The sequence below is a fragment of the Doryrhamphus excisus genome, chromosome 7 (genome assembly GCF_030265055.1).
Source record: "Doryrhamphus excisus isolate RoL2022-K1 chromosome 7, RoL_Dexc_1.0, whole genome shotgun sequence".
NCBI classification, from domain to species: Eukaryota; Metazoa; Chordata; class Actinopteri; order Syngnathiformes; family Syngnathidae; genus Doryrhamphus; species Doryrhamphus excisus.
Window position 1 is genome coordinate 14589759 of NC_080472.1, and position 15188 is coordinate 14604946.

The 15188-nt window shown below is 40.9% G+C and overlaps 3 protein-coding genes across 3 annotated transcripts; 2 read left to right on the forward strand and 1 right to left on the reverse strand.

Moving 5' to 3' along the window:
• Nucleotides 1–263: 263 nt before the first annotated feature.
• Nucleotides 264–2936, reverse strand: fgfr1op2 (FGFR1 oncogene partner 2). The gene is made up of 6 exons (XM_058077577.1): nt 2670–2936; nt 1478–1614; nt 1193–1310; nt 974–1116; nt 773–886; nt 264–705 (listed from the first exon to the last, which is right to left on the reverse strand). The coding sequence occupies exons 1-6, from the start codon at nt 2692–2694 to the stop codon at nt 574–576; spliced, it is 669 nt and encodes a 222-aa protein (XP_057933560.1). The 5' UTR covers nt 2695–2936; the 3' UTR covers nt 264–573.
• On the forward strand, nt 2516–5131 carry med21 (mediator complex subunit 21). The gene is made up of 4 exons (XM_058077578.1): nt 2516–3227; nt 3317–3431; nt 3758–3858; nt 4629–5131. The coding sequence occupies exons 1-4, from the start codon at nt 3186–3188 to the stop codon at nt 4806–4808; spliced, it is 438 nt and encodes a 145-aa protein (XP_057933561.1). The 5' UTR covers nt 2516–3185; the 3' UTR covers nt 4809–5131.
• Nucleotides 5132–6158: 1027 nt separating this feature from the next.
• LOC131132110 (serine/threonine-protein kinase 38-like) lies at nt 6159–12707 on the forward strand. Its single transcript, XM_058077407.1, has 14 exons — nt 6159–6513; nt 7616–7755; nt 8483–8534; nt 8637–8759; nt 8832–8915; nt 8989–9112; nt 9193–9347; nt 9665–9767; nt 9863–9924; nt 10249–10366; nt 10450–10573; nt 10790–10885; nt 10960–11051; nt 11119–12707. Exons 2-14 carry the CDS (start codon nt 7622–7624, stop codon nt 11241–11243), a joined length of 1392 nt encoding a protein of 463 aa, XP_057933390.1. The 5' UTR covers nt 6159–6513; nt 7616–7621; the 3' UTR covers nt 11244–12707.
• The last annotated feature ends 2481 nt before the right edge of the window (nt 12708–15188 follow it).

Consider the following 15188-nt stretch of genomic DNA (forward strand, 5'->3'; position numbering starts at 1 on the left):
AATTGAATGTGTTAAGTTAGGTTATTATTAGAAACATATATAACCCTTGATGGTGTTAACTGAAAAGAGTACATATATTGGTTGAAGTGGTACAGAATTTAAAGGGTGGATTGAATAATAATGCAAAACTGAAAAGGGATCTTGATGTGTTACATTGATAAAGATTATAACATTGAACTTGCTTATTTTTGCAAAATATGTGTTAGGTTGTTTTTGGGGGGTGGGTATGTGCACCAGTTCGTAAGACAAAAATAAAACACACATTAATATTTCATATTCATAGAATTTATTCTAGCTCACACTTTTCTTTCGCTCACTCACACATTCAAGTCGTTCCAAGTGCCGCAGACTGTGCTTGCCAACACTTAGCAAACCTATAATAAGTACCAAAAATGAAGTAAGTGTTCAAATGCAGCTCTGTAGGAAGGTGATACAGTAAATGCACCGGCAGTCAATGGTGGGGTTTTCATCCCTGGAGAAAAAAAAAGAAAGTGTGTGGCAACACACTGTACACAGTAGTGGCAGAGGTGGAGTGGAAGGGTGGGTTGGTCAGTCAAGTCTCGACTTTTAACTCTACTGTAAGCTGACATCAGTATTGGTCAGTGGCGGCGACAGCGATGTGCTTTCTGATGTGTCTTCTCTTTTAAGGATCAGGAATGCTTCACGGCTGATGCCAAGCAGCTCTCTCAGTCCTTTGTTCTCCAGCTTCAACAACACGTAAACATTTCTAAATTAGGAATATCAATTATTAATGTTTGAGGTTTGCGTTTACCTCCAGCTGCTTAATTCTCTCTTCATCTTCACATATCCGCCCCTCGTCCACTTCTATTGCTTTCCTCATCACAGAAGCCATCTCGTTGATTTTGTCTATGTGTGCTTGCATTTCCTGTAACAAAAAAGATTCATCATTATTATTATTATTATTACTTTCATCTAAATCACCAGAAAATGAATCATTTTATATAATAATGACCGTGGTGTGTTGCTCCTTCAGCTGGCTCACAATGGTGGGGTCATCCCTCTTTCTGGCCATGAGCAGCCTGAACACCTGCTCCCTATATTTGGTCATGATGAGTGCCAATGCAGACTGGTGCTCCTCCAATGACGTCCGCAGCTCTGCGTCAAGGACGAATGAAGAATCTGTTATTGTAGAAACGGCATGACAACACGGGTGAATGTTTCCCATGCAAACCTTTATTTTCTAGCTGGAGATCTCTGATTTGACGGTTTTCCTGCTGGATGCCCAAGATCAGATTTGACCGAGGCCGATGGCGTGCAACCTGGTTTAGCGTGTCAATCTCCACCTGGTACTAATAAAATATAATACAGACAGTCAATAGCAGGGTTGGGCAAAACTGGGTTGCCCAGTAAGCTGGATTAAGATGCTTGGCGGGTCTGATGTGGCCCGCAGGCCGCAGTTTGCCCACCCCTGGCCCATAGGAATGAGTACCTAATGTGGGGATTATGTGTTCGCTACCTGCTTCATTGCATCCACCCGCTTGTTGAGGAACGTTGTCTGCTCAATTAACAGCTCTGCAGCATTGTCATGGTTACGGAGCCTTTCCACCAATGATTTGGCGTCAGCCAGGACTTTCTCCAAAGTGCAGTTCATATCTGGCGAGATAACACACATCATTAGATAACACATCATCCACTGCTCCATGTGTAGCACTGTTAGAGGCAAACATTTTACTTTAACTCCCAAGAGTCAATGACCTTGTTTATGCAGGATAGTAGCGGCATAATAGGTGGCATAGCATTGATGATGTACCCACAAAGACACTCCCTTTCAACTTGGAAGTGAATACGAGTCTGGTGTAAATGTAAGGTAAAAACAGATTTGTTATTAATAATGTTGACCAAAATTTTGTCAAAGTATCGTCACATTACAAAGCAGGAAGACACTGCTTGGAAAGCAAAAGTAAACAAGCAATGACCACAAGCAAACACCACCTTCCTATTGGTGGGAATAAAGCTTGTCATTAATCAGTCAAAGCATTAGCAGCAGTTTAGTTGACTTATCAGGGGGAGGGTGGAGAGGGATATATAATATAAATGTTAAATCCGACACTGGACTCCAAATGAATTATTATTAAGACACCCAGATTTAAAGTAATCTCTTATGTATAACCAGGGAGTCTATGGGGCCTCAATAACCATAAGCACTTGATCTTGCTGTTTACTACTCCAATTGATACATCATCAATCTACCGAAACAATCTCAATCTATCAAAACAAAGCGCCTCTGCCGTAGACCGATGTCTCTGCATTATGTCATCTCAAACAGAAACGTGCAGCTGTAGTTTAAGCGGTTATGGTTATAAATCTACACTTAGCATGTTGCTATCCGACGTCATTACATAGGCAAACGCTGTGCCACTTATTTCCACATTCCACATTTGTATAACACAGCCACTAACATATGTATTTGAACGCCACATGCAATGTTATGTTGTTTTAGGAAAGTCAACGACAGCCATGCAATCAAATGTAAATTATTCAGTAACGAGCAACTCGGAACAGTACAAGCTAAACTGCTAGGCTAATAAACGAAGCACACTGTCGCGCTATTTCAACAAGCCTGTCACATACATGATCTAATATGTCGAGTAGAATACAGCGCTGCTGTTAAAGAGACGTGTGAAGTGGAATTGAAATGGAGGAATTACCTGGAGAACTCAAAGTGCAAGACATTGGGATTTAGTTTGCCTGTTACTTCCTGTTGATGTTTGGTAGCTAATAGCTATAGGCTAATCCACATCAATTGGTAACGCAAGACTCCTCGTTTTACTACCAGTCGCCTTCAAAACACAATCAATTATGAGTGGCACGGTTTAAAGACTTTCTTCGCCGTTAAAAAGTAGCTATTTGAATTGTTGACAAAGACTAGAAACGATAAAAGTCTATCCAACAGCACACATCTCGTCAAATCTCGCGTGATTACAAACAACAACGACGTGAGATAACTTGACAACCCATTTCTGCAAATTCATATGAATTACTATAATTACTCTATATACTACTATATGTGTGTGTGTGTGTGTATAAAATTAAAACATTTCGGGGATAAAAAGTAAAACACACTTAAATTACCATGTAGTGAGCAAGAGGGGGCAATGTTGAGTCACAGTCGCGCCGTGGTTCAAGCGGCGCTCAAACTCAAACGAAGAAGACAGTAAACAAATATGGCGGATAGGCTCACGCAGCTACAAGATGCCGTCAATTCGGTAACGTGTCGAAGACTACGCATGACTTTGCTATAATTGTGATGTAATAATAATAATAAGTGCTAATAACTGATTGTTTGTGTGTCCAGCTTGCAGACCAGTTTTGTAACGCTATCGGGGTGCTTCAACAGTGTGCGCCGCCTGCCTCCTTCAGTAACATTCAGACGTCGATAAACAACGATCAGCCTGCAAACCAAACCGAAGGTGCTTGATTTATGCCGACTAGAGGATGTTTTATTGCCTTTACTAAGTTATACTTCAGGTATCTACTGGGACAAAGGAAAACAAATGGAAGGTCGAAGTTGTTGGTTCTTTATGGACATACATGTCTTGCATCGTACCAGGCAGGTGTTTCATGAGGGAGGAATTATCTTTAAATTATTGAATATTTAATATTTATGAATGAGATACATGGCTCTAAAACGTTATAACAACTAAATTGCTAGCAACTAATGTAGCATTTGTAGCAACAGTTAATGCCAGTCAGCCTGATAATGAATAACACTCAATGCATGGTTCTTTGCGTCTAGAATATGCTCAGCTGTTTGCAGCCCTAATTGCCCGAACAGCCAAGGATGTGGACATACTCATCGACTCTTTGCCAAGTGAGGAGTCCACGGCGGCTCTGCAGGTCAGTATTTTCACATTTCACAGCAAGATGTATCCCTTTTCGGTCATGTCCACACAAACATGGATATTTTTTCCCCACTCCATCCACACCAGTGGCATTTTAAAACATCTCTGTTCACATACAAAACATTTGCGGTCATGCGCATTTTGTCCATTCTGAAGCCTGAAAAAGCAACTACAGTTTACTTGGTTATGCATTATCCTGCCTCTGGTCATCATTATAGCGACCCATTAGACATACAATCAGTGATCCTCGCAGGACTGTAATCTATACGTGGCAGGATATAGATTATGTCTCATTTAGATAATTGACCATGACAGAAATGGAGATTTTCCAAAAATGCGTGTGTGCCTTTTGACATGATTACAAAAATATTCAGCATTGTTTCCTGTCTCCAATAAGTGTGTACTGTTTTAAAGAGAATGTAGACATCATTATGCATCTAATGTCACTATATTGATGAACATGTGCGTTATAATGCTCAACCATTTCTGTTGTGGTATGTGAGGTGTGTTAATAAGCACAGATACGATGCCATCTTCTGTACAGAGTTGTAACAGGCTACACAGACAGTCCCACCTACAATGTGTTTGTGAGCGAGTGTAAACAGTTTTCAACAAAAAAAAGCACAAAATCATTGTAGCATTCCTGGATGGGATACACTGACAATGCGATGTCCGTTGTTGTCTTTATAATGAAGTAAATTCATACAGAGTGACACACAGAACCATCCAGTCTAGTCCCAAGTACTTTGACACTATATGCTCTAGGCGGCCAGTCTGCGGCAGCTAGAAGAAGAGAACCATGAGGCAGCAGCCCGTCTGAGGGAGGTGGTCACCCGGGGCGACATGCTGCTGGAGAAGATCCAGAGTGCCCTGGCAGACATAGCTCAGTCTCAGCTCCGCACCCGCAATGGCGCTCCCTGCCAGTCTTTGCCGCCTGAATCCTGACAGCCCAATTGCACACATTACTTGACATTCACTCTGACATTCACATGCTGGATCTGTCTGTCTGGTCAAAAGCCATATTTCGTGATGTCACCATTAGACACACCAAAATGTGGAAACATGAAGCGTAAAAACTACATTTCTACATGAACATGTCTCTTGGTAAACAGGCCGGTTTTGTATGTTTTGTCTATGTTGTATATTTGTTTTGTAAATATTTATAAGCGACTTCAGGCTGATTTATAAAGTAACTTGACCAGCTCAGCCCAATTTAAGCTCCAATGTGACTTTTTTCTTTGTTAAATAAAGCTTGAATAAAATGTCAAGTTTTGTTTATCCAGATTCTTGAATGTGACTGTGTGAATGTGAATTTCCTCGCATTCTGAGGGGAAAAATAGGAACTAGGTGGCATTTTTTGCTCACTTAGAGCGTTTCATAAGCCTCGGTAATGTAACTATTCAACCTGTGTGAATTCCAAGGCCATAAAGTAAATATAGATGCTGCGTCACAGCTCAGGCGAAATATAAAAACAACTTTGTCTGCTGCTGGACTCCACACCCAGATGTGCTAAGAGGTCACACCCACATCTGTGCACTGACATCATGGCACTTTCATTAAAAAAAAATGTCCAAATATGGACACCTACAGAAAACTATTTATAAAATCACTTTGACATTTGCCAATGAAAAACCCGAAACACTGACCTTTTATTGACCTCAATTACCTTCTAGAACTCTTCTTACAGATTGTTTATACAAAAATAACCAATTAAACTGTAAATGATTTACTGCACCTTTTAGACAGCCTAATGAACCTGTGTACTGTCAAATTGAGTTGGGCAATGCGGTACTCGCGTGTGTCGCTCTCATACTGAGTGAACAGAGGGCCAGTGTCTGCAATAGCGAATTTTCTTTCATTTGTTGATCATAATTATAATCCCAATATAACACAAGTTGTATCAACAAACATTTTTATATTAGCATTTATTTACATGTGACAATAAAAGACATTCTATATTTATATCTATATAACAATGTATAAATGTTAAATGTACAATGTATAAATACAACAATATAAGACAATGCTGCTGAAAACAAATTAATAAATTAATTCTATTGAATTTATCTTAGTTTGTTTGGGAAAAATGAAGTCGATCATTCAAACCAACTCAAAAAAGCCCAATCCACTATTTGATCGGTCTGCCCACCTCTAGTGTCCAAGCACACAAATAAGGGGCGGTTCGACACCTCTTATTGGCTGACGCCGTTTTCAGCCTCAAACAACCTCTCCCCGTGATGGGTCAGTTATATTATCCCCGTCGACGATTGGTCCAATCTAACGCCATTCCAAAGCTACGCCATTGCGTAACCGCAGCGTCTGATGAGCCCGTCCATCCCAGGAAACAGATTTCATATTTTTAGCCATTTATGCTGGGGAACCGCTGCACCTAGACGTATGAAGAAAACAGCTAATATATTAAAGTACAATTTAATGTTGTCCTGCCCTCAGTGGCTTAGGAATGTCGCCATGTTTTTGTTTTTGATAAGGGCTTAGTTTCCTGTGTAGCTCACTGGGTAACATTGGGGTCCCAGTCTTGTCTGCCTACATTTCTAGGCAGAAAAGACGTTTAGACACAATATATTTTTCTTTCACTTAGCTTTGGAGGCTGGCGGCAAGCCACTAATTTACTCTGGAGCAGGACACGGAGGTAAGGATGAGCCTGGTTATTTTAAAAGTGCTAGTTATTTTTACACTGTTTGCTCCAATGGGATATAGCTAGCATTAGCCAAACACATCAGCAATATTTATTTAACCATAATATGTATGTAGTCAATATGAGGCTTTTTTAAAACATACACTCGTGTATTAGGCACACATTCAATACATTATCAGAAAGTTTGCCTTTACGAAGCTGTTGAGTGTAAACCAGTCAGTGTTCCTAATAGTGTGCCTCTCTCATGCAGCTCAAGGTAACCAAATTATTAGACACTTAATAGTGTGGTCAACAACAATAAAATACAGGATAATTACCGTGTCATTAATAATTTCATTTATTGCCACTGGAATTTAACAACATTATTTGTCATTTGTTAATTTATCCATGAGAAAATTAAATGATCAGTTATTTTACCCTGTGTGTGTGTGTGTGTAGACATGAGTGACCCATTCCTCTTGTGAGTGTGATGACTGTACTCTTTCATTCAGGATGGAAAGTTTCCTTGCCAGTCTTTGAAAAGGGTGGAGTGTGTGCATGTGTCTGCCGCTATATTAGTGCCAAGTATGGTCATTTTACACCTAAATGAATGTACTGTTGTGCAGCTGTCGTCAATGTTTCCAAACATCAGCAACGTCCCCGTCTAAGCCTGAGTTATTCAGTGATTTTTCTTAGAAGTCAACCAGGAAGTTAATTTTTTTTGCATGTGATTGTTGTGGCCTGGACTAGACCAAACAGGGCTCCTATCTCTGGCATGCAGAGCTGTAATCAGGGCCAGTCATACTTTTTTTTTTTTTTTTTGAAGGTGTACAGTTTGTACGCAGCAGCCCATTTCCTTCTTTGCACCAAAATCTACTTCTAACTAAAATTTCCCACAGGAAACACAAATCCTCTGTTCTGTGACTTAAAAAGGCAAGTTTTAAAACATAGCCATACATTATAGTAGTACTGAGCAGCTATCATCACACATTTTTGTGTATTTAAGAGACAAATTTTGAAGTCTCACAGAAAGACTATTTGCAAAAATACAACAAAACAATCAATGGTGTAAGTAGCAGGTGGACTGATGTCTCTACTGGTTTTATGTTCATGACAGGATAGTATGGCCATGACAGGAGGGACTGCAGCAGCCCTCCCGATGAGCAACCACACCCGAGAGAGGGTGACCGTGGCCAAGCTGACGCTGGAGAACTTCTACAGCACGCTGCTCACTCAGCACGAAGAGCGAGAGATGAGGTGAGGACACACGCCTTTTCATGCGTTCTCCCTTAACTTCATGCATGTAAACGTTGCTCAAAGGGTCAGGTGTCGCTCCGCGAGCCACACATGCTGCGGGTGTGAACACAACAATGGGTGTCTGCCATGCGCTCGCATTACCTGAGAGCTGATCTGGTTGTTCAGGTGACTGTGACAAGTCAACCACCAAGTGATATAATTGCTTACACCTGCGTGTGTGTGTTTGATGGTTATTTACTTATTTTCCTGTCTCTTCATCAGAATACAACCAGAAATAACAGTTTTATAGGCGAAAGTCACAAGTATTTAATGTAACATCCATATGAACTTGAGCAGTAGCAGGAACATGCCTTCCCAAAATGGCATGGAGCCCAAATTATTAATATCATTGCTAATGCCTATGCTTGAGCAGCTGTTATTATTTTTTTAATTCTAATATTTTTATCTCACATAAATGTTACAGTGCTATGTTTTTAATTCTTCATCATTATGGTTATGGTTTACGGCTTCCAAACATATTCACCAAGTTGGCTATTCAACATGTTTGAAAAGGAGTAGGAAGAAGCAGAGCTTATTTAACCCTAACTATTTCTTCACTTCCTGTGTTTAAATGCTACCATTCAGCCTCATCGAGACAGAGAAAAGTATGGTTCTCATGTATTCATGTCTGTGATGGTTATTATTGATTAAAGCACATTATTCTGGCTTATTGTCTTTCTGTTGCTAGGCAGAAGAAGCTGGAGAAGGCCATGGAAGATGAGGGCTTGCCAGATGAGGAGGTAATGCCTAAATTTGTTAGTATAAGTAAAGTCATGTTTACTCTACATAGCTATTGCAGAAGACGGACATTATTCTGATGATGTTTCCTTTCAAATTGGCAGAAAGTAATGCGGCGTTCGCAGCACGCTCGCAAGGAGACGGAGTTCTTGAGACTGAAGAGGACGCGGCTGGGCTTGGATGACTTTGAATCCCTTAAAGTCATCGGGCGTGGTGCTTTCGGAGAAGTACGTTAACATTTTTATATGTATTACACTGCTGTGTATTACTGTCTTTCAATTCCGTTCATTCTACCGCAGGTGCGTTTGGTGCAGAAAAAGGACACAGGGCACATTTACGCCATGAAGATTTTAAGAAAAGCTGACATGCTGGAAAAAGAGCAGGTATTTTTTTTCATAAGCTGGTGGTGTTGCACACACACTGTCAAATGATGTAACATTTTCCATCCACATGTAGGTTGCACACATCAGGGCAGAGAGGGATATTCTTGTGGAAGCAGACGGCGCCTGGGTAGTTAAGATGTTTTACAGCTTTCAGGACAAACGGAACCTCTACCTCATCATGGAATTTCTACCTGGAGGTGTGCACATATTACATATTGGATATGTGTAGTTAATATTGGCACAGGATGTGCAAATAAGCGCTAAACCTTGTCGTTAGGTGACATGATGACCCTGCTGATGAAGAAGGACACCCTGTCAGAAGAAGCTACCCAGTTCTACATAGCAGAGACAGTCCTCGCCATTGACTCCATCCACCAGCTGGGATTCATCCACAGAGACATCAAACCAGACAACCTGCTGCTCGACTCCAGGGTGAGATAACACACACACATGGCACGACTCACATTTATGGTATCTCGTATCTAATATCTGGCACAATGTCGGTAACCCGTGTCCAAGTGCAGTGATTTTTTTTTAACACTGACATAGGGGAAATGTATCCGACTCACCACTGGTGAAAATAAAACGATGTGATTAATAGGAGCATAAGCAATATGCGAGAAGCGTGTTCTAGCATTGTGGTCAGGGCCCGTGACACGCTAATGGCTGAGGTGGTGACTCAGGGAGAGGTTGTACTCATGGAGGAGAACTACGTGAATTACCTGAATGTTTGTTTGTTTGCTCCACAGGGACATGTGAAGCTGTCTGACTTTGGCCTCTGTACCGGACTGAAGAAAGCTCACCGCACAGAATTTTACAGAAACCTGACACACAACCCACCTAGTGACTTCTGTTCGTATAGTTTTTAATTTTCCAAAGAAAATGAATGTCACCATTTGTGGCTGCATGTTTTTGTGAATGGCCTTTTCTTTTTTATTTTTCTGTAGCTTTTCAAAACATGAACTCCAAGCGGAAAGCAGAAACCTGGAAAAAGAACCGGAGACAGCTGGTACAGCTTTAACATATCGGTTGAATCATTAAACAGGATTGACAGAGTTTTACATCATATTGTGTGTAGTTTGTGTTTGTTTTTGAACAAAGGCTTGTGTAGACTAACAAATGTATTGAGTGACGCCTGGTGTTACAGTGCCCTCTAGTGGTTTTGTATATAGTATTTGTATATTACTGTGCTAAAATGACTGCAAGAGTGTTTCGATACTTAAAAAAATAGTTTCTACTTTTCAGAACCATCTTAAACCTGACTCTACGTTGTGTTTATGTATACTTACATACTTGATACAACATTTGTCCTCGCTCTCTGTGTTACATTCAGGCTTATTCCACAGTGGGAACACCAGACTACATTGCACCTGAAGTCTTCATGCAGACGGGCTACAACAAGCTGTGTGACTGGTGGTCTCTAGGCGTCATTATGTACGAAATGCTAATCGGTAAGCGTACATTTGCATACAAGTGAAAGACAATGTGTGATGAGTTGGTCGCGTGTAAAATGACCCACGCTGCTTCTATTCAGGCTATCCGCCATTTTGCTCGGAGACGCCGCAGGAGACGTATCGGAAAGTGATGAACTGGAAGGAAACCCTTGTCTTTCCACCTGAAGTCCCAATCTCAGAGAGAGCGAAGGACATGATATTAAGGTATGTGGTGACAAGAATCCAGTAACACTCAAGAGTCCTTGACCTCGGATCTGCAGACTTTGCAGGCACAGCATAATAGGTGGCATGGTATAATGATCTTGCGGTTATTCATATAGCGCTGCAGGTTCTGGAACCGCCGCACGGGGGAAAAGTGGTTAGCATGTAGGTAAGCACAAAACGTGTATACTTTGATTTATCAGTGTTTCTGTGTTGCAGGTATTGCACTGATGCAGAGAACAGAATTGGTGCCGGCAGTGTGGAGGAGATCAAAAGCCATCAGTTTTTTGAGTCCGTGGACTGGGAGCACATCAGGTACCCTTATCCTTTTGTTGTTGTTTTTATTCTTCCCACCACTTTACGTTGTTCATGTAGTATTCTCTTTGCAGAGAGCGACCTGCAGCCATCTCCATTGAAATCAAAAGCATTGACGACACGTCTAATTTTGATGACTTCCCCGAATCAGACATCCTCCAACCAGGTTTGAAACATTTGTCAGACCATCTATCAGGAAAAAAAATGTAAATATGTCATTTTATCCATTCCAGCCAATGCGACAGAACCCGACTTTAAGTCCAAGGATTGGGTGTTTCTCAACTACACTTATAAGCGCTTCGAGGGCCTGACTCAACGAGGCACCATTCCCACATACGTGAAGCCCGGGAAGGCCTGACAAGCTCAAACAGGGAGGACAAACAAAAAACATTTACGGACTAACAGGGTCAGGCATCGGAAGGCTCTGGCTGGTTCTGAAGGCCGAAACGCCTCTTCGCCCGCCGACTGTACGTATAACTCACCCTCATCACAAGTCATTATTGCCCGCAAAGGTTAGTTACCGCATTACCTCGTTTGTGTCATATACTGTACATGACAGCTCTCAGGCCAGCTCAGCAGAGTGTATGTGCATGCGCCATCTCATAAAGGCTAAATCACTGCTTCCACATTTAACAATGGTAGCTAAACTAGCTTATGCAAAACAAGTCCACCATTTATACACTTGGGAACATTCTGGAACAAACCACATGTCCTTTTTAAAAAGAAGGTTTCAGCATTATTTGCATTGTTTCATTCATTTTCAAACAGTTTTAGTGTTTATCCACAACAGTAGCTTATGGCGTAATTCTTGAATTTAAAAAAACCACATGCAAATTAAAGCTCCCTTTTTTCCCCCCCGTCAGAAAAAAACAAAACAGCATGACTGCAGGGGTCATTAGCGCACCATGGTGGCATCTGTAAAGCTGAACTGTATGACAGAGTGGCTGCCAAACATTTCAGCATTTCCTGGTAAAAGGAATAGCAGATGAATTCCATGTTGCACACAACATAATAGACCTATATTATGTTATAATATGTGTGCTTTAGGCTGCACGGTGGCGGGTGGTTAGCACGCAGACCTCACAGCTCGGCCCTGGTTCAATTCCACCATAGGCCATCTCTGTATGGACTTTGCATGTTCTCCCTGTGCATGTGTGGGTTTTCTCCGGGTACTCCGGTTTCCTCCCACATTCCAAAAACATGCTAGGTTAATTGGCGACTCCAAATTGTCCATAGGTATGAATGTGAGTGTGAATGGTTGTTTGTCTATATGTGCCCTGTGATTGGCTGGCGACCAGTCCAGGGTGTACCCCGCCTCTTGTCCGAAGACAGCTGGGATAGGCTCCAGCACCCCTGCGACCCTCATGAGGATAAGCGGTAGAAAATGAATGAATGAATGAATGCATGCTTTATATGTGAGGGAAGTGCATTTATACAAACAAGGCCTCCCCCTAATGAATGCCTTATCCTGAATAATTGCCTCCTAGTCTCTGCAGTTGAGTAATGAACATCCATGGCCACTTTATGAGGAAATACAGTATAAAAATTACTCAGGAAATATTGTGTATATATGTATTGTTGAGGATTTAGGGTTGTCTCAAGAGTGTATCTCTAGCCTTTAGATGTTACAGGGTAAGTAAAGTAGGCGTAAAGTAGCTTTACCATTTCAGTTTATTGTCACATCAAAACACAACAAATCAAATCATGCTGGAATCTTCCTCGTGCTGTGCAAAAAAAAAAAAAGACCCTGCAGGAGCATTTTAGGTCAAGTTAACATGCTGATCCATGTCACTCGTCACTCTTACACTGTACTGACAGTCCCCCCCCCCCCCCCCCCCCCCCCGCCTTTTCAAATCTGTCGAGGTCCAATCACTTCCTTCTTAGAAGTGCCTTTACGTCGCTGTTAAATAATATTGCATCAATGTTATTAGCAGTGAATCTAAAGGCTTTTCATGACCTTACAAACTCTTAGCATTGTTTGAGGAAGAAATCTTACAGAAGAAAAGGGAAATTACTAGTTCATGATGACCAAAAAAAAGCAATAAAGTTGTTAAAACAGCCGTATGGAAAAGGCTTTTATGGCTTAGATAAAAAAGGATGCTCATAAAAACATAGCGCGTCAAAGCAAACAGAGAACAAAGACTCCTTGTGAATTATTTGAGTCACAACAGGGGAAATCTATTCACTTTCGACTCAATTTCGTTGTGTTATTTCGACAAAAGGCAGCATTGGCCTGTTTTCTCTGCTGAAGTACTACCCACATCATGTCTGCTGAAAGTTGCACAGCTCTGAAACAGCTGCCAAAGATCATCACAACATGTGATCCAATGTAGCTCATGCCGGCTGCACTCAACATTAAACTACCTGAACACATGAAAAAATATGAACAATCCCACCGGAAGTATTCACTTGTTTTTAATATATATACATATGTAAGTGGAGGAAAGCTACTGTTTGTCATTGGATGAAAGAAACTGTTTTCACCAGAAGGTGGTGCTATTTCTGCAGAATGAAATCTTGAGCTCCTCAAGCCAGTCAGCTACAACAGTATAAGCAATGTATAACGTATGATGTGTATTTTTCAACATTATTTATTATTTATGTTTAGGAATACTTTGTGCATTTTTAGATTTTAAGTTGAAAAAAATATATTTGACGTTTGTGGAAACCCCCGTTTAAGACAAGTAACAAACACTAATTGCTTGTATTTTCCCTTGGATATAATGATGACATATCTGTGGTAAAACGCTAACATCATATGCGTTTTCTCCTCCAAAAGTGGTTCATAAAAGTCAGAAAATTGCATCTAAACAAAATGTGTCACTTTATTCAAAAGAAGATGACTTATTGTCACGGGAGAGTATTCATTAAAAAAAAAAGACCTTGACACTAGAAAATAAAGGACCAAGCTAGTTTTGTGTGTTGGTGGGCACATCAGCGTTAAAAAGAAACCTGCCATAAGATGTAGTTATTAGCATAAACTTGGCATTGTCGGGAATCAGGACAATGTTGTTGGATTATTTCTGTGATGATGTGTTTGTGCTGTCTGTTGTAGCCCAGTGAAAGGTCAAAGGGGAAATTCTTGTCATAGACTCACACAATAATTTATTATGTCTATAACATGGCAAAATACAATAAAGAATCAAATGAAACTCAATGAGTGCATCCTATTTTTAGAATATTTTTAATAATGAAAGTAGTAAATATATACAAAACAATACAATGTTATAATATGTCTTTTAGTTCCTTTGACAGTCTGTGGAAAAAGGTTTAGATCCCTCTGTTTTAAAGGCAACATTAGTAACAACAATAACAATGTCTTTATAATATTGCATTTCCAAATGAGATTTATGAGATGTATGGGTTTAATTGGTTCAGAGTGACCGTTCATGTGGCCTCTAACTAGTTAGCATGCATTGCTACCGCAAAATGGAAGCTGTGCGGAAAACAATATGAGAACCAGGACATCTCGTTGACGAAATATAGGCCACGAGGAGGCACTTCAGCAACAGTGTGGTGCACAAAATGAAAGAAGTTGCATGCAGAGCTCCCAGTTTGACATGAATATGCATACAGGTGTGTGTAGTTTGACCTGATTTGTTGATGACAGTGCATGAAACCAACCAACGCATACATGGCAGAGGTATCAAGAGCACAGCGATAACTCATCCAACAGGTCACAAAAGACCCCACAACAACGTCCAAAGAACAGTAGGCCTCACTTGCCTCAGTTAAGGTCAGTGTTTACGACTTCGCTATAAGATTGAACTTTTTGGAAGGTGTGTGTCCCATTACATCTGGTGTAAAAGTAACGCCTCATTTCAGAAAAAGACCATCATACCAACAGTAATATATGGTTGTGCTCGTATGATGGTCTGGGGCTGTTTTGCTGTGATAAATGGAACCATGAATTCTGCCGTCTCCCAAATAATCCCGAAGGAGAATGTCCGGGCCATCTGTCTGTGACCTCAAGCTGAAACCAACTTGGGTTCTGCAGCAGGACAATAATCCAAAACACACCAGCAAGTCCAGCTCTGAATGAAAACCAAAATAAAGACTTTGGAGTGGCCTCGTCAAAGTCCTGACCTGAAGCCTATTGAGATGCTGTGGCTGAATGACAACAATTCTGCCAAGATGAGGCCAAAATTCCACCACAGCGCTGATAGAGACTTGCTGCAAGTTATCGCAAACACTCGATTGCAGTTGTTGCCACTAAAGATGGCTCAACCAGTTATTAGGTTTAGGGGGAAATCACTTTTTCCCACAGGGCCAAGTAGGTTTGAATTTTTTTATTTATAATACA